The 27,463-nt window shown below is 31.4% G+C and overlaps 1 protein-coding gene across 4 annotated transcripts in view; it reads right to left on the reverse strand.

The window, feature by feature from the left end:
- The window catches only part of LOC120417046 (nephrin), a 392,997-nt gene that overhangs the window by 96,456 nt on the left and 269,078 nt on the right, over window positions 1-27,463 (reverse strand). For all 4 annotated transcript variants that reach the window (XM_039578999.2, XM_039578995.2, XM_039578998.2 and 1 more), the window contains exons 4-5: window positions 15,065-15,178; window positions 3,617-3,820 (exon numbers count right to left, since the gene is read on the reverse strand). In XM_039578999.2, the coding sequence (XP_039434933.1) occupies window positions 3,617-3,820; window positions 15,065-15,178 (318 nt within the window). The remainder of the gene's footprint in view (window positions 1-3,616; window positions 3,821-15,064; window positions 15,179-27,463) is intronic.

Below are 27,463 nucleotides of genomic sequence, written 5' to 3' on the forward strand. Positions count from 1 at the left end.
CTTGGACATTTTGAAAACTAATGATTGCAAAACAACGGGACAAGTGTAAAATGCACTTTAAAACACTTTTTTTATTAAAATTTTAAGACGATAGCTTGTTATTTAAATTTTTATTTTTTGCCGCCCCCCCCTCGACACCAATCAGATTTAAGGGCCATAAACTTTAAAAAATATTTGCAACCGCATAAATGCAGTAAAAAATCCAAAGAGTTGGCAACACTGCCAAATATTTTATGCTTTATAAAAATTAATAAAAACCGAAGGTAGGGGAAAAATACCCTTTTTTGGTCTATTTATATTAGCGGCTTATCAGAACTTTGATCATGAATTACAGCTTTGATAAATTATTTTTGACTATAAATGAGCAATCAACTTTCTATAAATGATGTTTCTGAAAATGTTGATGAGTTTTATTTTTTTATTGTTTTAAAATGTGAAACAAATAAAAAGATTAAAAGCTTTTTCAAAGTATTCCTATTTGTTTCAGAATTGTTCTTACCGACAACCTACTACTTTTCCCAAGACACCGAATTCATCAGAAATTCCGTTCTCAAGATATTTAGATACCATTTTCGTATGGGCAGCTGTCAAATTTGTATTGAAACTTAAGTGGAAAATGTCACAAAAAGGGCAAAACCAAAGAACATTTAATTTAAAAAAAATCGCTATTAGAAATAAAGTTTGTGATCAAAAACCACTTTTGTGAAATAAGCATACTGTATTTTGTTGAAATATGTAGAAAATAGAGGTGGGCAAAAAAAGAGCGAGCCGCTAAAAGAGCCGGTTCATTAAAAAGAACGAACGAACCATGGCTCACAAAAAAAGAACCGCGGTTCTTTTTTAAACTCCGGTCTTTTGAAAGAACCGTTCCAAGATGGAATAATGTTTTAACTTGTTATATTCAAATATATTTTATTGAATTTCCAGCAAGTTGTAGTGTTAAATTTGTTTTTGAGGATTGAAAATACAATTTCAAATATTTCAATGCTAATAAAAAATAATCCCAACATTGTCAACATGTACTTTTTAAAGTAAAAACGGTATGTTAATGAGGGGCTATTTCCAGAAAATTTTTAGAACTGAATCGTCATATTTCATTGGAGTGTCTATAGCAACTTTCTCATCAATATATATTAAAAGACTCTCAATAGCATTTTTGTCAATATTTGAAAACCAAAGAATAGTTTTCAAGCTCATAACGTCATGATTCGAAATCCGGACACTTAGTACCATATTATTTTTGTTATAGCTGGCAAAAAATCATGTAATATGTTGGAAATGTAGAAATATCATCAGGATTTAGTAAAAACAGTCAGTTTCAAAAGAATGCATGCAAAATATGTATTTTCTAACAATTTTTCATCAGAATTTGAAAATTAAAATGACTTGTTGTGCTTCGAATCCCGGACACTGTTAAAAGCTGATTTGAAATCCGGACACTTTTGCTTCGAATTCCGGACACTCGATTTTGCTTATGAATCGCACAAATTTGGACTGAAATGTTAGTGAATGGCATTCTTTAGGTCTCAAATAAGCTGTTAACATCAAAACAATCGATAGTTTATATTAAAATTTGCTAGAATTTAAGGAAATCAAAAACAAAAATTTCTGCTTTGCCTTCCCTGTACTTCGGACGCCTATGAAATATTTCAGTTGAAATGTTTCGCAATTTTGGTTAACTTATAATTTTATTTTATTTAATTGTTTTTGCATTAACAACAGCGTTCAAACAAACTTTAAATGAATGTTGATGTCTAACTAAATCAAATAACACAGTTTTGACATTCATATTGTGAACTTATATCCAAATAATTGACAAAACAAGTTGAAGTGTCCGGGTTTCGAAGCGTCCGGGAATTCGAATCATGACGTTATGTTCAGTTTTCATTTTTTTTTAAATTGCAAAAGTATATGATTTTTTAAACAATCGTATTTTTTTAAACAGATCGTACATTAAAGTTTTACCCGAATACAAATTTGAGCATTTTAAATTTCTTAGGCCGATGCAAATATTTTTCAAAATTTTTGTCCCAAAAAATAAAAAAAAATATAAATATTGAAATAAAAATCCATAGTTACAACAATTGTATGCAAAAAGTGTTTTAAAATGCATTTTACACTAGTTCAGTTGTTTTGCAATCATTTGTTTTCAAAAAATCTAAGATTTGACGAAAACAAAAATTGCAGCGAAAAAAAAATGCCGTAATAAACATCGAAAACTTTAAAAATTCAAATAATTTTTAAAATAGCACAAACGTGCAAAAAATGACTCTAAATGCAGGGGAATCCATTTAAATGGATTTCAGTTGATTCCACTTAAATTTTCGCTGAAATATTGAAGTTTTTTGAAAACAATATATTTTTGCCTCCTGATTTTCGGCCCAATTTCAGTGTTTATAGACTTTATTGATCAAATCTGAATGTAGAAAAAAGCTAACAGAATATTTTCTCTACATAATATATCAGCATTTATTATTTTTAGGCAGAAATAAACACCTTTTTAAAATTAATAGCAATTTCTCCTAAATCCTAGATTTAAGTATGGATGTCATTCAATCATTCGAACGATTGAGAAAAAAAAATCATTCGAACGTTTAGTTTTAAGTAGGAATGTTGTTTTTTTTAGTTATTTTTATTTTTTCAAATAATTTATATCATTTCAATGTGATATAGCTTTAAAAATCACACCATTCTTAATTTATATCCTTTTCATCTATATTTTGAAAAAGAGCGAAAGAGCCGTTCAAAAGAGCGGTTCTTTAAAATTAGCGAACGAAAATGAACGGCTCCTAAAAAAGAGCGGTTTTGCCCACCTCTAGTAGAAAATCATTTGCAATTTCCCTTGTTCACATTGTTGGTCTAATGTTTATGATAAAACTTGCTAAAAATATTCAAATGATAAGCTTTAGAGCTTTATTCTTTACTTATCACGACTTACACTTGGAAAATGCCAAATAACATCATTTCAACCCTTCATGACAGTATGTTTCCAAAAACTGTCAAACAAATATTGTTGTAGCCCTGAAGATTTAGAGCAACGGTTTTGATTATTGTACACTTTACCATTAGAATAAAATGAAATGGGGGCAAACAATTATTATCTTCGGTTCATAATTTTAAACATTGCTGCATTAATCAAATCGTAGAAATTCAAAATAGTCGGAAAAATATTGTCGAATTCACAGAATTTTCCAATAATTTGATATAACGAATTACACATAAAAATGATCATTACCGTTTTTAGAGAAAAACAATAATTTGGTTCATGGTAATGCATACTACGATGTTTATATTTCCAATTAAATTTCTTCGCTTTGATTCAGTTTACGGTTGCAAACGGAAGCACGTCATAATTTTCCTTTCACCCGAAAAGCATGTTCGCTGGAATATTTTTATTTCCCCTTGCGGTTCATGCATGAATGAAAATCAGTGGAATAATTCCAAGGAAGATGGCACGGCACATGGAAAGTCAATAATTAAGGCAATTTGTCGAGCGATACATAATTCAACACATTTTGACCGCAAAATTCCCCCAGAAAGCCCGAGCTCCTGAGGTGGGCTCTTTGACACATCCGAGATTCGCGTAAGAGAGGGAGAGAGTGTGAGTGGGACTTACGGTTCATGTCCAGGGTGACCGAGGCCGAGATCGGGTTGGTCACGTTGTTGTTCGAGGCCGTGCACGTGAAGACCGCCTTCAGGTGTTTCCGCTCGAGCCGGCTCAGGATGAGGGTGTTCTTGACGCGTCGCTCCGACAGCACCGTGGACGAGTGGTTCACGATCTCGTTGTCGTACCACCAGTTGACGGTGGGCGTTGGGCGACCTGCGGGGTGGAAGAGATGGTGGAGGAAAATGTTATGAATATTTACAGGTATTTACCACCACTGCTGGACCGCACGGTCAGCCTGTAATTGAGATGTTACACAACGCAAAGTTTAGCATATAGATAGAACTGTTGCAGTTGAGGTTGATTTCCTGGATTCATGGAATAATTGTGCAGGAGTTGCGTACAAACACGCTGATGATGTACCTTATTTCATCCACGTCTTTCGTTTTTTTTTGTTTTAACCAGAAAAAACTACTACTTTTTAGTCAAAATATTGTGTTCTTCCAAATAATTGTCCATTTTGTAAAACCATTAACGAGGATATCAATGACAAGCTAATTTATGCACCCGAACGCTAGTCGCATCATTTTGCTGTAAATCAGATTCTGCGTAAAAACTGTCCTCATGCATTTATTGTGATCTTATCGCGGATAATGGACGATAACTCATTTTTCAAATCTTTCTAAAATCGATTAATTCAACCATATCTAATAAAATGTTCAATGCTTTTACTAAGAATATATTTTTTGAAAATCTTGTAAGTTTCAAAGTAAAAGCGAAAGCGAAAGAGTTTTTTATTAAATACAAAAAAATTCACAAATTACCGTATCTTTCAAAAATACTCACATTTTCAAAATGTGCAATATGGATATCAAACGAATTGAAATTTGATTTGCTTTTTCACGTTAATAGAATTTTTTTTGAAAATATAAAAAATATCACAATTTACCTTTTTTTTAAGGTACTCAAATTTACATATCAAACGAAGCAAATTTTTTTACGCCTTTTCACTTTATTCAAGCTTGTTTTTTTGTGAAATACTAAAATTTTCACAAAATACCGTATATTTCCGAAAATAATCAAATTTTCATAATTTGCAATATGGGTATCAAACAAATTGAAATTTTGTGTGATTTTTTCACTTTATCAGAGTTTTATTTTTGAAAAGACTAATAAGTTTACAAATTACCGTATTTTTATCGAAAATACTCAAATTTTTTAAATATGCAATATGGGTATCAAACGAAGCGAAATTTGGCATGCTTCATACATACAGTCAAATTGTGTATGTTTCATATCACAAAAAATTTTGCGTCGTTTGATACCCATATTGCATATTAAAAAAAATAAGTATTTTCGAAAAAAAAGACGATATTTTGTGAAAATTTTAGTATTTTACAAAAAAAAAACAAGCTTGTATAAAGTGAAAAAGCCTACAAAATTTCGCATGGTTTGATACCCATTGCATTTTTAGAAAATTTGAGTATTTTAGAAAAAATACGGTAATTTGAGATTTTTTATATAAAAAAAACTCTATTAATGTGAAAAAGCAAACCATTTTTTTTTTCGAAAAAATACGGTGTTTTGTGAACAATATTGTGTACATATGCATACTTTGAAATTTACTACATTTTCAAACAATATATTCTTAGTGAAAGTATTGAAAATTTAACATGATCGATTTTAGAAAGATTTTAAAAATGAGTTTTCGTCCATTATCGGTGATAAGATTATCGCCGATAGAATTATCGAAATAACGATTGCCATAACACCAAACCATTATCGTTATCATCAGACGATGATATTATTGACGATAATTTTAGTGACTTACAACCTTGGTTTTGTATAATTTGAAAAAAACTGTTATATAAGGTAACATTTTTGTAGAGCAAATCCGATTTGACCGATTTTGAAGCTTTTTTTTTTCTTATGGGTGTATTTTATTTGTTTAAAAAAAAAACAAAATTAGACCATTGAAAATATTGATTGAAATTTATTGTCTCGACTCAAACTTAAAAGACCAACATCTATCTCAACAATGAAAAAACACAGATGTCGAATATTTAATATAATGCAATTTGGCTACAACCATAAGAAAAGTGAGCCCAGGAAATAGAAATACCCCACGCTCCACAGAGGGGAACACAGTTTTTTTTTTGTTACTTTGTCCATCTTTACTAGATTTAAGCTAATTTGGTAAAGCTTAATCAAATTATTATAAAAAAAAGATCGTAATACAAAAGAGTTATTAGCAAAACAACATCAGAGTTTTTAGTTAATAATACCAGCATATTCCCTAAAAACCAGATATTTTTTAATATCCTAGAAAAAATGATCTTGCATTGTTTTTAAGGGATAAAGGTTTTAAATATTAAAATATTCCTAAACGTCCTTTTCCGAACACTAAAAATTTCATGATATGCTTTCCCGGGCAGACGGTAATAACAAAATTCATGCCATTTCAATAACAAATAATGTTAAAATTACAGAGAGTGTTATGGAATCTTCTTGAAAAATCCATTTTTGCATAAGAGTTTAATAACAGTTTATGTTATCATAACAAAATTTGTTATTGGTCTGATATTGATAGAAAGCCAAAACAACTTGGGAATAACAATTTTTGTTATGGAAGAATAACTCCAACTGTTATTGGGATGATCGGATTAGTTGTTAAAATAACAAAAAATAATAACAAAGATTTGTTCGAAGAATAACTCAAAATGTTATTTGTCTGTTATTACAATAACAATCCAATAACAAAAAAAATCATAACGGCGAATAACAAGTTTTGCTATTCGCCGATATGATTTATTTTGTTCTTGAATTGTTATTGTAATAACAGACGAATAACATTTTGAGTTATTCTTTTTTGTTATTTTAACAACTAATCCGATTATCCCAATAACAGTTGGAGTTATTTCTCCATAACAAAAAATGTTATGGTTATTATATTGTCACTTTTTAAAATGTAGAAAAAATGTATCAAAGATTTGCTAAGCTGCTAATATGATTTACTAAACCATCTTAAAAATATGACTTAAACTAAAGATTTAACAGTTTAAGATATTTTCTAAGTTCATTTTAATAATCAAATTTAATTAATTATTCTCAACTATCACCAATCCCCCCCCCCCTTCAAAGTCAGTTCGAAAAATCAGGGCGCAAAATTTTCTATCAAAGAACTTCAAAATTTCAATTGAATTAGATGTCTTATCAACTGAAAACATTCTGGAATTCAATTTCCTACGTTCAAAATCCTGTTTAGCATATTTGGGATCGATCCAAAGTATACGGATTTTTTGTGAAATTCCGTTGTACAGTACCGCAAAAAGTTTTTTTTCGGCAAAATGATTTTTTTTTGTCTATGCTCGAATATTTTCAAAAGCAATGATGGCAAAACAACTAGGCAGGTGTAAATGCTAAATTGCTCAAACAAATGATTAAAGACTTTTCCCGAAAATATTTATCAAAAACCACAAAGAAATTCAGAAATAAACTCTTCTGTAATTTGCATTCTTCATTCTACAAGACTTTTTTTAAGTTTTTAGTTTTTTGCAGGCATTTTTTAATGTAATAAATAATTTTAATCTAATCTAATCTAATCAAATCTAACACAGATGCAGCCAGTCCAATGAAAGCATGTAATTAATAATTTTAAAATTTTAAGTTTATTTCTCTAACGAAAAAAACAAAAACAAAATAACATGAATAACATGAAAGCTGTAATGTTCCTTATAATTGGTAAAACTAAAAACTATTGTCAAAAATTATCCCCGAATTCAAGCAACCACACCTCGGTCTCCAGCAATTCTGCGATAAATTTCGTCTGCAGATACAGCAGCGCTCGCTCACAGGCCTGAAACGCTCCATCATTTACAGATAATTAAATTTGGTGCAAATAAATAAAATCATATCATGAGCTTGCGCAACCTTGCTGCAATGAAAAACAAGACCCTTTTTGCGACACAGTCAATTCAATTATACAGATCAAATTGGCGAAAAAAAAAAAAAACAAACAGTGTGCGAGTGAAAATAAATTTTCAAAAAATCGCCTCACTCTGAAAAAGTGAGTTCGTTGAACGGTCCCAGTCCAGCTGGGTTGAAAATTTCCATTATGAAAACAACTTTAGTGCTCGCTGGTTTTCTGGGTGCTTCTTTTTAAATGCGATTTAACCATTGAACGCGGGTTGAAATTTAATGGCCGCCAGTGCAAAAGGACACAGAGGCGGCTTATTTAATGCTTAATTAATAGCTTTGTTATCATGGTGGGGCCAGTTCTGGTCATTTAGTTCGTCACCGCATTGACCAAGTGGGGGGAAGGGGTGTGGTTAGGGTGGTTCATCCGTTTTTTAAATATTTGGAGCAATTTATGTTGAAACTTATTTCTAAACGACAGTGACTATGTTCCCATTATTGAATAACTTTTCAGTTAAAATCAAAGTTTTAAAATCACCCTAACGTAATCAATAGGTGTCAAAGCTAAAAAAACAATTATGAGTACCAATAGCAAAAAAAAACCCTTTTACTAAATTATTGTATTTATCACACTTCAGTCCTCACCCACCACCATTTATTTTTCCAAGCACTTAATAAAAATAAATCATAATACAAATTGAATTGGAAAAATCAAATTAAAACAATAACATTATTTCCACACACACACACCCACTCACATGATTACAGCAGTGTTGCCAGCGTAATGGCGCTTGCGGGAAGGCATAATTGCTAATGATTAGTCAGCGATGGCTTCAATTGACAGCTTCGGTTCGGAAAAATTCCAGAGCTCGATCAATTATTATGACTTTGTGATGAAAACACGCTCACGTGTGAAAGCTGGAGTGACTCCATTGTGATTAAAATTAATTTCGATTTATCCACGCTATAATGTCCGATTAGGTGCGCGACGTGAAATATGTGCGCTGCTTTGTTCGCTGAAATTAAAAGCAGTGTTCGGGAACAGGTTCATTGAACCAATATTTCAGAAACAAATTCCATTATTTGAGTGATTATTGCTGATTCGTTGCACGAATCGTTCACAGAATCCAAAAAACAAAATTAATGAGAATTCGTTTTTAATTGCACTTCCATTCACAAAACCAGTTGCAAGCCTGTATAATGAAACCAATTTTATGAAATAAACGAAACCGACCGATGGGAGCACCCATTTGTAGAACACAATTGGGATAATGAGTTCTTGGAAAGTGAAATTTGTGCAGTTGTTGAGATCCAAAATAATTACATTTTCGTTGATGAGTTGAAATTGAACGATGAAATTTGCGAAATTAAAACAACTTTAAAAAAGTATAAATCGTAACGATTTTTTTTTCTCATATAGACTTTGAAAAAATACCTTATATCAGTGGTCACCAAACGCGGCCCGCAGCTGGTTTTAAAATTAATATGGAATCCACCCAATCCAAATCCAATTTTCATAACAATTCAATTCAGGGCCAAATTTTTAGCTTCAAAGTTCAAGGGAAAGTGTTGTTGTTGCAGTTTAAAGTTCTAAATATGGATTTTCGTAAAATTTTAAATTTAAATTATTTTTAATGCTACAAGCACTTTGCAGCCCTGGGCTCCTAATTGTATGAAACTATGGCACGGAGCGACGGCGCCGAATACGCATATTTACACAAAAAATTTAAAATTAAATTTATTTTTAATGCTATTTTTTCATGATAACAAAAATAAGAAATTTAATAAGAATACGATAAGGAGACAGAACCAAGTTCAGACTATAAAAGAGTTTTTGCATTTTTTACGTGAAAATTCCATCAAAATTAAAAAAATAGAAATAGCCTCAACAAATGTTGAAAATGATTGTCCGTACGAATACCTAAAAACGGGTCCTATCAATTAACCCTCATCGCCTTTAGACGGGCTTCGATTTAAAAAATCGCCAAATATCAATTTTTCAACCAATTTTTGATCTTTAAAAAGCATTGGAAAGAAGAACCCTTAATTTTTTTGAAAATTTATGGGTTGGAAGTTAAACTTGTTTTATGTGACTTTGCCAATGTTTTTGAAATGTAATGAATGTGTTTTTTACTAACATTTTCTATATTTTTAGTAGTGTAGTGTCCCAGACTATGCCTCTACGCATTTTTTACAATTTTAATGATAATGGTGCCATTCTATAGCAGAAAATGTGAAAAAAAAAATGAAAAAGTGATTGTAAACAGGCAAAATGTAATGATAGGAGGTGGTAGAACTGGGGTGCTCTAAGTTTTTGAATGCCGGGCGAAATTTCAAACTCAAATGAGCTTGCGGGCCAAATAAAAAAATAATGAAAAATTAAATTGCGTTATTTTCATTTAAAAGACTAAAAATTATATCTATTACTTGAAGTTTTAAAAAAAATTCTGTTATTTTTTGAACATTTTCGTTCGAAAATGAAAGTTTTTCATCAGATTTGTTGATTTAATTTTCAAGCTATTTGAAAAAAGGATTTTAATTGAATGTACATGTGTACATGTCATTGAAATTTTAAAGTTTTTTTTTTTCAAATTTGAAAATGGCGACATGAAATCTGTAGAACTGTTCATCGAAAATTGACTAAAATCCAAATTATTTTTGATTAAACCCGAACATGCTCAACATGATTCGAAACGCAGAGAAATGCATTTCAAATTGATTTCAGCTGACTGCACTTAATTTTCAATTGAAATTTGTAAATTTTGTCTGTCTGAATGAGATGGTAGTCAATCAGATTCGTTATCCAACTGTCATGAGTTCGAATCCCGAGGTGGAAGATTTCTAAGTGCAAAGTAAATTTGAACACAGTTCATGGAAAGGGTCATTATGACTTTTAAATTAATTTGTAATGTTCAAATTGTTGGTTTTATTACAGTTTTCTAACTAAGTTAAATTTGAATGTTTCATAAACATTTCCATAAATATTTAATAAAAAATAATTTTGATATTTACTTATTTAATTGAAATTGTTTAAATTAGAAAGATTTTTGAACAATATATTCATGTCGTAAAATGGGAATCAAAATATGGATAAATCATCAGTTTTATATAAACACAGAATAAAAAAAAGAACATAAAACAGTTTGAAATAAACCTTTATTTTAAGAAGTATTAAATCACTTTACATTTGATCAACATGATTATTCAAAATGGGTCCGCGGGCCACAAAAAATCACCTCACGGGCCACGTTTGGCCCGCGGGCCATACATTGGTCACCCCTGTGGTAGAGTAGGCCAAATACTACCAAAATCAAAAATAAACTTAACAAGATAAATGCAAATTAAAAAAATAAAAATGAAACAAGAAAAACATAAAACAAGAGAAGTAAAGTTTTTCGTAGAACAAAAGTTGCTCAAAATGACCTCCTGAACACGGTAAAAATAAAAATATTCGAGAAAAACATTTGGGCAGTTGAGGGTTAAAGCACATGTTTGGAATTGATGGACATTTTTCCAGTGAAAGTGTTTCACTCACCGAACGGAATTGTTTTTGAATTTTGACATGACGCTTTTGTTGGCACTTGGCATAACACTTGTCAGAAATTGAGTTTAGAAATTATGAAATATGAATTTGAGCTAAATTTTAAAACTAAATTTTATCATCGTTACAAAAAAGAAATAAAAGAAAAATCTTTTTAATATTTGTTTATGATTTAGTTTTTGTTTTTTTAATGCATTCTTATTTTTGATTTAAAATAATGAATTGATTTTACTTGGTACAAAATGACCTTAAACAAATTGTTATTAAATAATAAAAAAAAACCTTTTTAATTTTGTTCAATAATACAATATTCCAAATGTGTGTGCAAATGTGTGTGCAAAACTAAAAAATAATTAACTGTTACAAAATTCTTAAATATTAAATAAAATATTATAAATTATTTTTCGAGTGAAATTATATAACAATAAAATTTTCAAACATGAAATATTTAAAGAAGTGATTGTTGTGGAATGTAGAACATGTTTTCAAATGATAATGCCAAGTCACGAAATATTCAAACAGAGCTGGTTCTGTCAGAATCATGCTAGAATGTTGTGACTTGGACAATTTTGATGTTGTAAAACAATTAGTTACATTTAATAATCAAATGAAAAAGATGTTTTGCAATGTTGAATTGTCAAACTATTCAATTCTACAACATTGGTAAATTTTATTTATATTCTACAGGCGGACTATGGACTACGGAGCAAATTGTCAAATTGGCCCGCGATGTTCAGCTGGCTGATAACCACTGCCTTAAATGATGATTTAAACCGATACTTGATCTTTCTTTAGGTGCTGGGTCCCTTTCTGATATTTATATAGCCCCCTAAAAATGTCAAAATTAGCCTTAAAATGTTATTTTACACCACCCTATTTAGATTTTTCTGACTTTTTCCAAAACCTTTTGTCTTATAACTTTTGAAAAACTATCTTAATTTTTCAAATTAAGATTTCGTGTTTTTGTAACCTTGCAGCATTATTTTTAAGAGTATAAGTTTTGAAAAAGTTGAGAAACAAAGAGAAACAAAAAATGAAACATTTTCATAACTTTTTTTTCGTAAAATTGCGATTATGTTTACATGAAACAAAATTCGTAGTTGTCTGCTCTACAACTTTGTAGAACACTCTTTAAACTAACCCTGCAAAAAAAACGAAATTTTAAAATGAAAAATTTTAGTCAAAATGACAAAATGACCCTTGTGGATTATAGCAGATTCGAAAAGTACATCCAATTTCCCTTAAAATGACATGCTACAACATTTTTTACAGTCGAGTAACAAAAAATGGCAGAATTTTTGAAACTATTCAGGCATCCAATTTTACATTAAAGTCCCTTTGACACCAAATTTCTATCTCATCACCGTTTCAGGCTGCAAATTATTGAAAAACACTTTTTTCGCATGTTCAAAAATTGAAGGGGTTGTTCCGCCCCTCCGTCACAAGTTAACGAAAAAAGACGCTCGAGTTCGTGATCAGGGACCAAAATTACCCCTTAGGATAATGTTTTACGCAAATCGAAGGGGGTTCGCGGCAACTGCTGTGTGAGTTGGCGAAGAATGAGTAAATATGATGGATTGAGCTGATGTATAAGCAATATGTTGCAATTACTACACCGCGACATAACGAAATGGTTTTACTGGAAATTCCCATCGAAAAAAGCCAACATTTTCGCCCATAATGAAACCAATATCGTGAAATTAATTTGCGAGCGGTAACCAACCACTCCGTTTGCAAAACGAAAAACAAAGGGATAATGAATTCTTGCGAAATTCCATTTACGAAGTTAAGTGGCTTCAAAAATTATCGCGTTTTCAGTTATGAGGTAAAACATTGGCAGATCTTTCTGGGAAATTGAAAACGGACACATCTCTCGGCTTTATAATAATTATTTTTTTTTTATTACTGGTTCAATAATTTAAAGATATATTTGGATGTCATGAATCAAAATCGTGTTTTAACAGTGGCTTGCACGATAGACATGGCAGAATCAATCAATTGATTGTTTGATTTGATTTTATTTGATAAATGAAAATTTGTAGAGACATATTATAAAATAATATCGATACCTAATATCAGATTTTAAAAATTACGAATACGGTTGAAAAAAGCCAAATTATATGATTTATTTTTATCAAATGTAGGCAGTTTTTTTGAATCTAGAATGTTCTCAAAATTTTCTGAAAGTTTTGACACTAAAACTTTAATCAATATTTTCTATGCATTGTTGTTTTCCATGTTAATGCCAAAATTTGTTATAGCCATGTTAATTTCAACTGCTCGGGTATTGCACTAGATAATCTTCTTAATTTATCTGGCAGTGTTGCCAAAGTTTTTGAATTTATCTTAAATTATGAGGAAAAATAATATATATTCAAGATATGTTTAAAACCAAATCCGACTTAAAAAATTGTGGGATTAAATTTAAAGAAAAGAAATATGTTTTTTTTATAATCTTTTTTCTGAGTAGTCTCAAATTATAAAACAAAGCCAAAGCCACAAACAAACGGGAAACTTTGCGCGAATTTTCACTTGCTGCGGAATTTTCCGATCCATTTGGTAAACATAATTAAGATTTTCCCCCCACTAATCGATTCCGTGAAGCAAACCCCCTCCCCACCCTGTAACCGTGCTCGCCACACGTGGAAACACGTGTTCGCCTTTCTCTGACGAAGAGCAAAGAAATAAAGCAAACAACGCGTGGAAAACAAAGAGGAGCGAAACGCTTCAAAATAAAGATGGTGGCCCCTAGACAAATGGACGTGAAACTTCAAATTTATTTTTTTATTTTTTTCGAGTTCGAGCTTTGTCGTCTGCGTTGTTGTCTGTGGCTCGTGCCCTGCCACTTGAGAATGTTGGTTTAAGCGAACGCTTTTGCTTTCTCAGAACTTCAATTAAGCAATAAACTGCTCTGGCTTCTTTGTTGATTTTGACAGTGTTTGTATGGGTGTGTTTTTTTCTGGGTGTGTGTGAGTCTTATTTGTGTAATCGTTAAGTGCTTCTTGCCACGTGTATCGCCAACGATGTTGATCTTTTTGTACTTCTTTTGAAGTTAATGTAATAACATAAGTTAAGCTTTTTTGTTGTTTTCGTCTTTTAAATTCAGCTTGAAAATCAACACAAAACAATGCTCTTGAAACAATAGAAAGAAGCAACGCTTGATCGGCCAGCGGTGACAAGTGGCTTCATTACTCACACACTCTTCTTTCTGAGTGCGATAGAGGGCACAAAGAGGCGAAAACAATGGCACACTCACTTCTCAACACAGAGCTAGAAAATAAGAGATTGCCACTTGAAAGGTGTCGTTCCACTTGGACCAATGAAAAGTGTCTTTGCTAGATTTCACTCTAACAAATTGAGCCATGAAGGTCATTCTAAAGATTCGTGTCAACGATTAATCGAGTGTCTTTCTCTTTTTCAGTTAGACTTACTTCTTAGAAAAAAAAAATTAAAAAGCCTAGAGTGTGGCCAATCCACAGACAACGTAATTTTAACCAAACAATTTGCACTGCAGGGTTGCCAGTTCTTCAAAATTTATGAAATAAAATCCAACTCCGACTTCAGCTGAGCAATTCTCTCAAGAATGGCCAGTAACGTCGCAACCGGCAACCCTGTAATGCAAAATGTTTCGTTAAATTTACGTTGTCTCCGGATTGCCTCCATCTTAAAAATAAACATATTTAAGTTCAGTGATGCCAGATCATCAAAACAAATAAATAAAAAATAATCAAATAATGTTTGGAAAGTTTTTGTATCGGAAATCAACAACACCATTTTTTCCTAAAAAAAAATCTTTGAAATAAAGTTCTCGAATGTCACGAATTTGTCAAAGCATTGTTTATTTTTTGAAGATCAAATATTATTCAAAATTTTTTACAAATATGTAAAAAAAACTAGTTCTAAAATCATCCACATCAACCGTTCTAGCATAAATCAAAAAGGTGCTCCTATCTTTTGCCAGTGTTGCCAGATAAGACAAAAACTTAAACGCCAAATGAACTCACCTCCGCTGGCCACGCACGTAAAGTTGGCCGACGCGCCCTCGTTGTACGGCCCCAGGATGTAGTGGGGGATGCTGTGGCCGGTCGCGTCCACGATCTGCAGCTTCTCCGGTGGGACTGTGAAGAAAAAGGTGGGAAATTGGGAAATTAAAATTTTAATAATTAAATTATCAACTTTTCTGTTACAAATATTTTTTTAAATTGTTTTCTTCTTGTGTCATTAAAAAAATTTGAATTGTTTTATTTTGAAGACATTTTTTTCAAATTACAAAATTTCCAGGTTAACTTTTTCCTGGCAACCCTGCTCCTTCCACCGCAAATAACTTGCAAATTTTTGGCCTCCCCAGCAACTTCTCCAATCTCCCTCAACTTTTTCAATAGGGAATAAATTTCTTATCACTTCAAGTGAGTACCAACGGAAAAATTCCTCCGACAATTTCACCGGTTCTGTTTTCACTCTATCTGTCACGAGAGTGCAGCTGCAGTTATAAATTATTCTTCCGCCACCGGCAGCAGCAGCAGCAGTGGACGGATGACGTTCTTGAACGTCACCCCCGGGTTTCCGGTGGAAATTTACGGGTGTTTGAGGTAGTTAACCCTCGAACGGACAATATGCAAAAAAAAACTTAAAATCAAGTCTAAAATTCAAAAAGTCGCCAAGTCGCCAAGTTGTCAAGTCAAAATGTAAAATTGTCAAAATTGTCAAAATTGTCAAAATTGTCAAAATTGTCAAAATTGTCAAAATTGTCAAAATTGTCAAAATTGTCAAAATTGTCAAAATTGTCAAAATTGTCAAAATTGTCAAAATTGTCAAAATTGTCAAAATTGTCAAAATTGTCAAAATTGTCAAAATTGTCAAAATTGTCAAAATTGTCAAAATTGTCAAAATTGTCAAAATTGTCAAAATTGTCAAAATTGTCAAAATTGTCAAAATTGTCAAAATTGTCAAAATTGTCAAAATTGTCAAAATTGTCAAAATTGTCAAAATTGTCAAAATTGTCAAAATTGTCAAAATTGTCAAAATTGTCAAAATTGTCAAAATTGTCAAAATTGTCAAAATTGTCAAAATTGTCAAAATTGTCAAAATTGTCAAAATTGTCAAAATTGTCAAAATTGTCAAAATTGTCAAAATTGTCAAAATTGTCAAAATTGTCAAAATTGTCAAAATTGTCAAAATTGTCAAAATTGTCAAAATTGTCAAAATTGTCAAAATTGTCAAAATTATCAAAATTGTCAAAATTGTCAAAATTGTCAAAATTGTCAAAATTATCAAAATTGTCAAAATTGTCAAAATTGTCAAAATTGTCAAAATTGTCAAAATTGTCAAAATTGTCAAAATTATCAAAATTGTCAAAATTGTCAAAATTGTCAAAATTGACAAAATTGTCAAAATTGTCAAAATTGTCAAAATTGTCAAAATTGTCAAAATTGACAAAATTGTCAAAATTGTCAAAATTGTCAAAATTGTCAAAATTGTCGAAATTGTCAAAATTGACAAAATTGTCAAAATTGTCAAAATTGTCAAAATTGTCAAAATTGTCAAAATTGTCAAAATTGTCAAAATTGTCAAAATTGTCAAAATTGTCAAAATTGTCAAAATTGTCAAAATTGTCAAAATTGTCAAAATTGTCAAAATTGTCAAAATTGTAAAAATTGTAAAAATTGTAAAAATTGTCAAAATTGTCAAAATTGTCAAAATTGTCAAAATTGTCAAAATTGTCAAAATTGTCAAAATTGTCAAAATTGTCAAAATTGTCAAAATTGTCAAAATTGTCAAAATTGTCAAAATTGTCAAGTCGTCACGTCAAGTCGTCAAGTCGTCAAGTCGTCAAGTCGTCAAGTCGTCAAGTCGTCAAGTCGTCAAGTCATCAAGTCGTCAAGTCGTCAAGTCGTCAAGTCGTCAAGTCGTCAAGTCGTCAAGTCGTCAAGTCGTCAAGTCGTCAAGTCGTCAAGTCGTCAAGTCGTCAATTCGTCAAGTCGTCAATTCGTCAAGTCGTCAAGTCGTCAAGTCTTGACTGTGAGTTTCTGAGTTCCTGAGTTTGTGATCTTGTTTGTTTGTGATTTTGTGAGATTGTGAATTTGTGAATTTGTGAATTTGTGAATTTGTGAATTTGTAAATTTGTAAATTTGTGAATTTGTGAATTTGTGAATTTGTGAATTTGTGAATTTATGAATTTGTGAATTTTTGAATTTGTGAATTTGTGAATTTGTGAATTTATGAATTTGTGAATTTGTGAATTTGTGAATTTGTGAATTTGTGAATTTGTGAATTTGTGAATTTGTGAATTTGTGAATTTGTGAATTTGTGAATTTGTGAATTTGTGAATTTGTGAATTTGTGAATTTGTGAATTTGTGAATTTGTGAATTTGTGAATTTGTGAATTTGTGAATTTGTGAATTTGTGAATTTGTGAATTTGTGAATTTGTGAATTTGTGAATTTGTGAATTTTTGAATTTGTGAATTTGTGAATTTGTGAATTTTTGTATTTGTGAATTTGTGAATATGTGAATTTGTGAATTTGTGAATTTGTGAGTTTGTGTGTTTGTGAGTTTTTTTTGTGTTTGTGATTTTGTGTGTTTGTAAGATTGTTATTTTGTGATTTTGTGAGTTTGTAATTATGTGAGGTTGTGAATTTGTGAGGTTGTGATTTTGTGAGGTTGTGATTTTGTGAGGTTGTGATTTTGTGATTTTGTGAGCTTGTGAGTTTGTGGGGTTGTGAATTTGTGAGTTAATGTGTTTGTGATATTGTGAGTTTGTGATTTTATGAGGTTGTAAGGTTGTGAGTTTGTGAGTTTGTGATTTTGTGAGGTTAGGAGTTTGTGATTTTTTGAGGTTGTTAGGTTGTGAGTTTGTGAATTTGTGAATTTGTGATTTTTTGAGCTTGTGAGTTTGTGAGTAAGTGAGTTTGTGACTTATTGTGTTTGTGAGTTTGTGCGTTTGCAAATTTTTGAGTTTGTGATTTGTGAGTTCCTGAGTTTGGGAGTTTGTAAGTTTGTGCTAATGCGTGTTTGTTAGTTTTTATTTTTCGCTTGTGATTTTGTGAGTTTGCGAGGTTGTGATTTTGTGAGGTTTTCAATTTTTGAGTTAATTTATGTGTAAATGTGTAAGTTTGTGAGTTTGTGATTTGTGACGTCGCGATTTTCTGAATTTGTTATTTTGAGAATTTGTCAATTTGTGAGTTTGTGTGTTTTCGATTTTTTTAGTTTTTTAGTTGGTGTGTTCGTGGATTTGTGTGCTTGTGAGTTTATGATTTTGTGAGGTTGTGAGTTTGTGTGTTTGTGGGCTTGTGAGATTATGAGTATGTGAGTGTGTTAATGAGTTTGTTGGTTGGTTTGTGTGTTTTTGTGAGTTTATGAGTTTGTGAGTTTACATGCTTGTGAGTTTTTAAGTCGTCGAGTCTTCAAGTCGTCAAGTCGTTAATTTTTTTTCAATTTATGAATTATTTTACAAAATTCAATGGATACTGAGGGTTTCCCGCAGGTTCTGTTTTCAGCAAGCTCAGCCAAAACTGAAGCCCTCCAAATATGTTCCCAAAAAATACTTTGCTCCCCGGTATGGGGACATGGCGAGTCTCCCCCACCTCCCCTAGAGAAGAAAAAACGAAAACGAAGGAATGTTGTTTGTCCCTTGTCTGGCATGCTCCACCAAAGTAGGAGGACGAATAAAGGGAGGGGGTCCTACAAGAATTTCATTCGTTCGCTCGTTTTTGGCCATGTTTAAATACCGGAAACAAACACAAATAATTGTTTCCAGATCCGAGAGACGGGCAATGTCAGTGGGGGTGAGAAGAGGAAGGTTGTCCCAAATCCAGCCACCATCCCCCCCTCCGCCTCTGCATCACCCACCCCCTCACAGCAGACACTTGACAAGGGTTGCCGACGCGAATGCTCTCTCTCTGGGGATTGCACGGAACAAAAAGGTCCTGGGGCTGGCTGGCTGGCCTGGCCTGACCGGTGACATGATTAATGGACCCTTGCGAGACCGCCACTTGCCGGCATGTGACGTCACAGCGTTGGATGGTGCAGCCGAAATTTAGGTTGGCGCCCTTGGCTTTGAAAATGAGGGAGATGAAATTTAAATTGAGGATTTTAACTAATTTTTTGAAGAAGTACATTTTGAAGACTTAAAAAAAACAAATCATTTTGTGTTTGTGATTTTGTGAGTTTGTGATTTTGTGAGTTTGTGAATTTGTGAGGTTGTGAATTTGTGAGGTTGTAGGATTGTGAGTTTGTGAGGTTATGAGTTTGTGAGGTATTGAATTCGTTAGTTTTTATGTTTGTGATTTTGTGAGTTTGTGATTTTGTGAGATTATGAGTTTGTAAAGTTGTGAATTTGTGAGTTTTTGATTTTGTGAGGTTGTGAGTTTGTAAGGTTGTGAATTTGTGAGTTTTTGATTTTGTGAGGTGTAAGGTTGTGAGTTTGTGATTTTGTGAAGTTATGAGTTTGTGAGGTTGTCAATTTGTGAGTTTATGTGTTTGTGTTTTTTTTTGTGATTTTGTGAGTTTGTGAGTTTGTGAGGTTGTGAGTTTGTGAGGTTGTCGATTTGTGAGTTTATGTGTTTGTGTTTTTTTGTGATTTTGTGAGTTTGTGAGGTTGTAAATTTTTGAGTTTATGTGTTTGTGTTTTTTGTGAGTTTGTGATTTTGTGAGTTTGTGATTTTGTGAGATTATGAGTTTGTAAGGTTGTGAATTTGTGAGTTTTTGATTTTGTGAGGTTGTGAGTTTTTGATTTTGTGAGTTTGTGATTTTGTGAGGTTGTAATTTTGTGAAGTTATGAGTTTTTGAGGTTGTGAATTTGTGAGTTTTTATGTTTGTGATTTTGTGAGTTTGTGATTTTGTGAGGTTGTGGGTTTTTTTGGCTTTGAAAATGAGGGAGGAGAAATTTAAATTGAGGATTTTAAATATTTTTTTGAAGAAGTACATTTTGAAGATTTAAAAAAAATCCGTGATAAGAAAATTATAAAACAATTCGTTATGCTGACATTTTAAATCAAACAAAAAGATTACCACTTGCTCAATGTTATCAAATGTCAGCCGTTCTTAAAAACGGAACATTCCTTCCGGCAGTCCCATCCCCTCTCAGAAAATACCATTCAAGTGTAATTCATTTGAATAACAACAAGACTTCCCATTCCCCACCCATCGAAAAGCCATTCTTCAGACCCGGAAAAGAAGAATTCCAAATGCGAAACATCTTGAACCCTCTGTGTGCGAGTGTCGCCGCATTTCTGCATCTGAAAAAGCAACACAGTTTCAAGCTGCAGCTGTAGTGGTGGTTGTTTGCACTGCACAACAACGCGGAACAGCCATTCACACGCGCACAGTAATGGTGTAAATTTATTGCAGTCAAACGTCACGACACTGAGGTCGGCACGGTTGGTTTGTCTGTGTTGGACCGTTCACTGACGCTTCTTTGAACAGCTTAAGAGTTGTTGGGAGGCGTCGGATCGCTTCGCGATCTTCCCCAAAAACGAAAACCAATCAAAGTAGGCCTAAAAAGCGGTTCCAAAATGCGTCCATTTTACGGCTTTTTGTCTGTTTGGAAAACAGGGAGTCGCTGCCTGGAGTTGCCCGGGAGAGACTTGGGAATGCAAAAGAATTCCAGCGAGTCACAGCGGTGGAGTTCAGAGAGGCAGACCAACAACTGTCAGCAACTGGTATTTCAATTGCTCCGGCAGTCAACCAAGATAGATGGCAGTCTGGTGCAGCAGCAGCTCAAGCCAAAATTTGCTAGTAAATGTGTGAATAAAATTTATGGACGCACGAATCCGTAATATTCTTCGCACCGGAAAGGACGTGCGGGGACGGATTGCAACGCTGGGAATGTTAGTCATTTGAAGGATTGCAATGTGAAAAATTTGTCATGGAAATGCGTGTTTTTAGCAGAGACAAAAAAGAATTCTATGCGTGAATTTTATAATTTTAAGTATGACTATTATTAAAAAATTGTTTGTATTTGTGATTTTGTGAGTTTCTGAGTTTCTGAGGTTTGTGAGGTTGTGAGTTTGTGAGTTTGTGAGGTTGTGAGTTTGTGAGTTTGTGAGTTTGTGAGTTTGTATGTTTCTGAGTTTGTGAGTTTGTATGTTTCTGAGTTTTTGAGTGTGTTCTTGTAAGTTTGTGAGGGTATGATTTTATGATTTTATGATTTTATGATTTTATGATTTTATGATTTTATGATTTTATGATTTTATGATTTTATGATTTTATGATTTTATGATTTTATGATTTTATGATTTTATGATTTTATGATTTTATGATTTTATGATTTTATGATTTTATGATTTTATGATTTTATGATTTTATGATTTTATGATTTTATGATTTTATGATTTTATGATTTTATGATTTTATGATTTTATGATTTTATGATTTTATGATTTTATGATTTTATGATTTTATGATTTTATGATTTTATGATTTTATGATTTTATGATTTTATGATTTTATGATTTTATGATTTTATGATTTTATGATTTTATGATTTTATGATTTTATGATTTTATGATTTTATGATTTTATGATTTTATGATTTTATGATTTTATGATTTTATGATTTTATGATTTTATGATTTATGATTTTATGATTTTATGATTTTATGATTTTATGATTTTATGATTTTATGATTTTATGATTTTATGATTTTATGATTTTATGATTTTATGATTTTATGATTTTATGATTTTATGATTTTATGATTTTATGATTTTATGATTTTATGATTTTATGATTTTATGATTTTATGATTTTATGATTTTATGATTTTATGATTTTATGATTTTATGATTTTATGATTTTATGATTTTATGATTTTATGATTTTATGATTTTATGATTTTATGATTTTATGATTTTATGATTTTATGATTTTATGATTTTATGATTTTATGATTTTATGATTTTATGATTTTATGATTTTATGATTTTATGATTTTATGATTTTATGATTTTATGATTTTATGATTTTATGATTTTATGATTTTATGATTTTATGATTTTATGATTTTATGATTTTATGATTTTATGATTTTATGTTTTTTATGATTTTATGATTTTATGATTTTATGATTTTATGATTTTATGATTTTATGATTTTATGATTTTATGATTTTATGATTTTATGATTTTGGGATTTTATAATTTTATGATTTTATGATTTTATGATTTTATGATTTTATGATTTTATGATTTTATGATTTTATGATTTTATGATTTTATGATTTTATGATTTTATGATTTTATGATTTTATGATTTTATGATTTTATGATTTTATGATTTCATGATTTTATGATTTTATGATTTTATGATTTTATGATTTTATGATTTTATGATTTTATGATTTAATGATTTAATGATTTAATGATTTAATGATTTTATGATTTTGTGATTTTGTGATTTTGTGATTTTGTGATTTTGTGATTTTGTGATTTTGTGATTTTGTGATTTTGTGATTTTGTGATTTTGTGATTTTGTGATTTTGTGATTTTGTGATTTTGTGATTTTGTGATTTTGTGATTTTGTGATTTTGTGAGGTTCTGAGTTTGTGTGGCTGTGTGTTTAAGCGTTTATGAGTTTGTGTGTTAGTGAGCTTGTGAGATTATGAGTTTGTGAGTATGTTAATGGATTTGTGAGTTTGTTGGTTTGCGAGTTTCTAAGTTTGTGAGGTTATGAGTTTAGAAGCTTTTGAGTTTTGTGAGTTTATGAGTTTCTAAGTTTGAGGTAATGATTTTACGTGTTTGATTGAGTGTATGAGTGCGAATCCTTTGCTTCGTAGTAGAACGAACCAAAAGTGGTTTCATCTTAATCACGATGCAAGAAACAAGCTTCTAGAAATAACCTCTAACCTCTCAACCCACCACTAACTTTCCAATCAACCTCATTCGAAATTGGATCGGCCAAAGCTTGGAAAATTCAATTATAGCCCTGCATATTTCATCAGCCCCAATCAGCGAAATTTCCTGGGCTTCGTGGAAGCAACTCTGTCTGGAAGTCTGCGTTTGAATTTCCATACACACAGATTCTTGTTCATGTGCAGATCCCACAACCCTTGCACTTTACCCGACTAACTGGTCCAAGTTTTGCCAAAGTATACTGAATCATGCAAAATTGATGCGTTCGGAGTATCGAGAGAAGCCAGTAAATCTTTTTCCTCAAACTGCAAGCAAAATGGACTTCGACAGACCTGGCCCCTCCTCTTGAATCAGGTTGCTCGTTAAAAGTTAGCTGATGGATGCTGAGTGCACCTGAAGCCAGGAATCGTTTTGAACTATTTGAGGTTGGTCTGGACTAGCCAGATTGAGCGAGGGGGGCTGATCGATGGAATTCAAGTTGCACTGGTCAAAATGTAGCCTTTTTTGTTTTATCGAAAAGATGCCACTGTTGAAGAATGCTTTCTAACCAAACGATGAGGGAAATTGAGGACCACCAGGTAACGTCCCAATCAAGCTTTTTGATGGAAGCAAAAGTGGACGATTCAAGTTGTAGGGATTACGGGAGATTACGAGCGACCAACTGTGAATCAAAGTGCACTACAAAGGCTTTAGAGTTGACCAGGTCTTCTTTTGATGTGGGAATAACTTCTGGTTGGATGACTCTAGCTTGAACGTATTTGCCACTTTGACCAGAGATTGATCAGAAAGTTATGTGAATACCCTCAAAAGTCTAGGAGAACTGTTTCACTGCATCTCTAAGTTCTATCACAATAAGTGTCATTTAAGAATCAGCTTTCCCTACTCCAATCAAATCCACTAGATTCATACCTTTTCCAAACTGCAAATCCGACCTACGAGATAATTCTTCCTCGATTTGAGCTAGAGAAAAAAATCACTCAATTTTCCCCACCAGGAAGGCTCGCGGAAGAACACATGTTCTGTGGTACTTTTGCTCTGTCTGGCCGCTGCTCCCCCCCAACCGGTAAATCGTCCATTAATCATCGTGTAGCCCAACGAGCGAGCCCCGTTGCAGTCCGCTTTTATTCGCGGGAAATTGCTTCATTTTCCGGCGCGATGTGGGGAGGCTTCCGAGAAGGTGGTGCTCGTGGATTGCAGTTTTTTTTTCGTTTCTTTATTCTGGCAAATCAAGTGTAATCAAAACTAACGATCGTGTTTTCAATTGCTCTTAAGGCACGTGAAAGGGATTATAAATGGTTTGAAATGTCGGTGAAAAATTGGTGCGATGCCCTGCACTACTCACATGTATTAACTCAAATAATATCGAGTTCAATTTCATCCCTATTGAAAGGCAGTTACAAGATTGAACGTGATAAATTTTTGGAGAAGTGATTTTTTGGGGAAAAAAACAATCCAAAGCCTAACCAACAGCCATTAATTGATTTGAAAACTGTTATGTAAATCAAAATAAATTATTTCTAAGTCATGATACTAATCTAGTAGTAAATGCAAAACTTCAGAGGGATTGAAAAACATTGTTTTTGCTTCAAAAGATTCAAAAATCCGTATCGTGAGAAAAAGACATTCTTATCGATTTCGTGACTTCGCCAGATTTCAAACTTTTGATGCAAAATTTAATTTGCGATCGAAAAGTACTACAATGAAATTTTGATATATTGCATCTTTGACGAGCTATAGCCATTTCAGTGCTATTTTTTTCAAAGTCATTTCCAAATTGAGCAGTTCTCTCAGATTTCGGTCGTTCGATTTTTTTTTGTATTTTTAATCCGACTGAAACTTTTTTTGTGCCTTCGGTATGCCCAAAGAAGCCATTTTGCATCATTAGTTCGTTCATATAATTTTCCATACAAATTTGGCAGCTGTCCAGTGTCCATACAAAAATGATGTATGAAAATTCAAAAATCTGTATCTTTTGAAGGAATTTTTTAATCGATTTGGTGCATTCGGCAAAGTTGTAGGTATGGATATGGACTACACTGGAAAAAAATGAAACACGGTAAAAAAAAATTGGTTATTTTTTATTTAACTTTTTGTCACTAAAACTTGATATGACAAAAAACACTTTTTTTTTGTTTGTTTTAGGGGACATCAAATGCCAACTTTTCAAAAATTTCCAGGATGTGCAAAAAATCATTGATCGAGTTATGAATTTTTTAATCAATACTGATTTTTTCAAAAAATCGAAATAATGGTCGCAAAAATTTTTCAACTTCATTTTTCGATGTAAAATCAAATTTGCAATCAAAAAGTACTCAAGTGAAATTTTGATAAAGTGCACCGTTTTCAAGTTAAAGCCATTTTTAGGTGACTTTTTTGAAAATAGTAGCAGTTTTTATTTTTTTAAATTAAGTGCACATGTTTGCCCACTTTTGTTAAAAATATTTAAAATATTTTTATTTAAAAGCTGACAAAATTCTCAGAATTTTGCTTTTTTGAACTTTGTTGATACGACCCTTAGTTGCTGAGATATTGCCATGCAAAGGTTTAAAAACAGGAAAATTGATGTTTTCCAAGTCTCACCCAAACAACCCACAATTTTCTAATGTCGATATCTCAGCAACTAATGGTCCGATTTTCAATTTTAAAATTTGAAACAATCGTGAAATTTTCCTATCTTTTCGAAAAAAATATTTTCAAAATTTTTAAACCAAGACTAACATTTCAAAAGGGCCAAACATTCAATATTACGTTCACTTAAGTTCTTGTCGTTTGCAAATTTAATTCGGATTCTAACATGGCAATTTGTTTTAATTTAATATTACAACTTTGCTGAATATAAACGTCCCTGAAGCACAAAAGCTTTAAAAAAATCATTTTTAGTCTACTAAAACAAGAACCCCTAGACCCAATGTCACCCCACTGACGGTATTCTTAAATGCTTTAAAAAATACTCAGTTGTACTTATAATTTACTTTATTACAAATTCAAAAAACGCTTCTTTGACTTCGATTAAATGAGATCTTTTCTTGAAAAATTCAGGTATTTTCAAAAACATTGGAAATTACATTTTGTTATTTGATCTAATACATGAAATAAGAAAAAATCATAAGTTAAGCTTGATTTTAATTTTTAGAAAATATTAGATCAGAAAATTTTGCAATAGTTTAAATATTTAACAATGATAATCGTACCAATAGTTTTTGACATATCGTCAGTTGATAATTACAGGCTTATTTGGTGACACTTATTTTCATCTATTTGAAACTAATTGCCCGATTTACAAAATTCCAGTGAAAAACTAGAAGATTTTTTTTCTGATTTTTGATTATATTTTTATTCAGATGTGCTATTCTATCAAAAATATATTTTTTTAATTTCAAAAAAACTCTTAAAATCTTAAAAAACAAGCAAAAAAAACCTTGCTGTAATTTTTTTCCAGATTTTCGATATCTTAAAAAAATATTTGTTCAAGAATTCATATCTCCTAAACCAAATTTAGCACCATCGCGCACAATGACTCAAAAAGTGTCTTTTTAGTACCCTGAAACTTATCAACAAATTGTGAAAAAACACGTATTTTGGGATTTGAACTTTTAGTCATACAAAGTTTAATAAAATCACTGGATTTTATACCTATTATCTTCTGAAAAGTCCTAACCATATCCTACAACTTTGCCTAAGACACCAAATCGATCAGAAAATCCTTTCTCAAGATACAGAATATCAAACATTTACATAGCCATTTTGTACGACCGTCTCCCAAAATTTTGTGGAGATTTCTATGCAAAAACTGATGATGCAAAATAACTCCTTTTAACATAGGAAAAAGTTTCATCCAAATAAAAGAATGAAATTTAACAATAATTGCGAAATCGTAGAGAACAACTTAATTTTTCAAATACTTGAGAAAATTTTCTGCAATTTATGTTTTGAACAGGTCTGTGGAGTCGGAATCGTTAAATCACCAGGAGTTGGAGTTAGAGTTGCTTTAAAGACTACCAGACTCCTCAGCCTTTTTTTCAATTTGTTACTAAGATAAAAGCTTCTAAAGAATTAGACGTGTTTGTTTTCAAAATCTTTTTCTTGACCTAATTTTACGACATTTTTAAATTTTTTAGTTCTCATTTATATGTGAATAAATGATAAAAATTAAAAATAAATATTTAAAAAACATTTGAAAGGTCACATTTTGTCCCTTTTCTAATGTTAAAATTTGTGTTAAAATGTGTTTATTCTTAAAATCGAAAAATTACAGCAGTAAACAAAAAAACCATGAAATAATTGATGGTAAAATTTTGAATTCCAAATAAAAAAAAATACAGTTGAATGTAAATGTTAAAACAAAACAAAGCAAATTGTGTTGTATTAAGAACATTATACATGAACGTTTCCCAATGTATTCTTTAAAATTAACAATTTTTTATTTAAATTTTTAATATGTAGCATCCATATTTTTGGGATATTTATGTTTTTATTATCAAATAATACAATAATAGGGTTTTTTTTTGAAATTTTAAATTATTCAAAATGGATACTTTGGTTCAAGAAAAATAT

The sequence above is a fragment of the Culex pipiens genome, chromosome 3 (genome assembly GCF_016801865.2).
Source record: "Culex pipiens pallens isolate TS chromosome 3, TS_CPP_V2, whole genome shotgun sequence".
In the NCBI taxonomy this organism is placed as follows: Eukaryota; Metazoa; Arthropoda; class Insecta; order Diptera; family Culicidae; genus Culex; species Culex pipiens.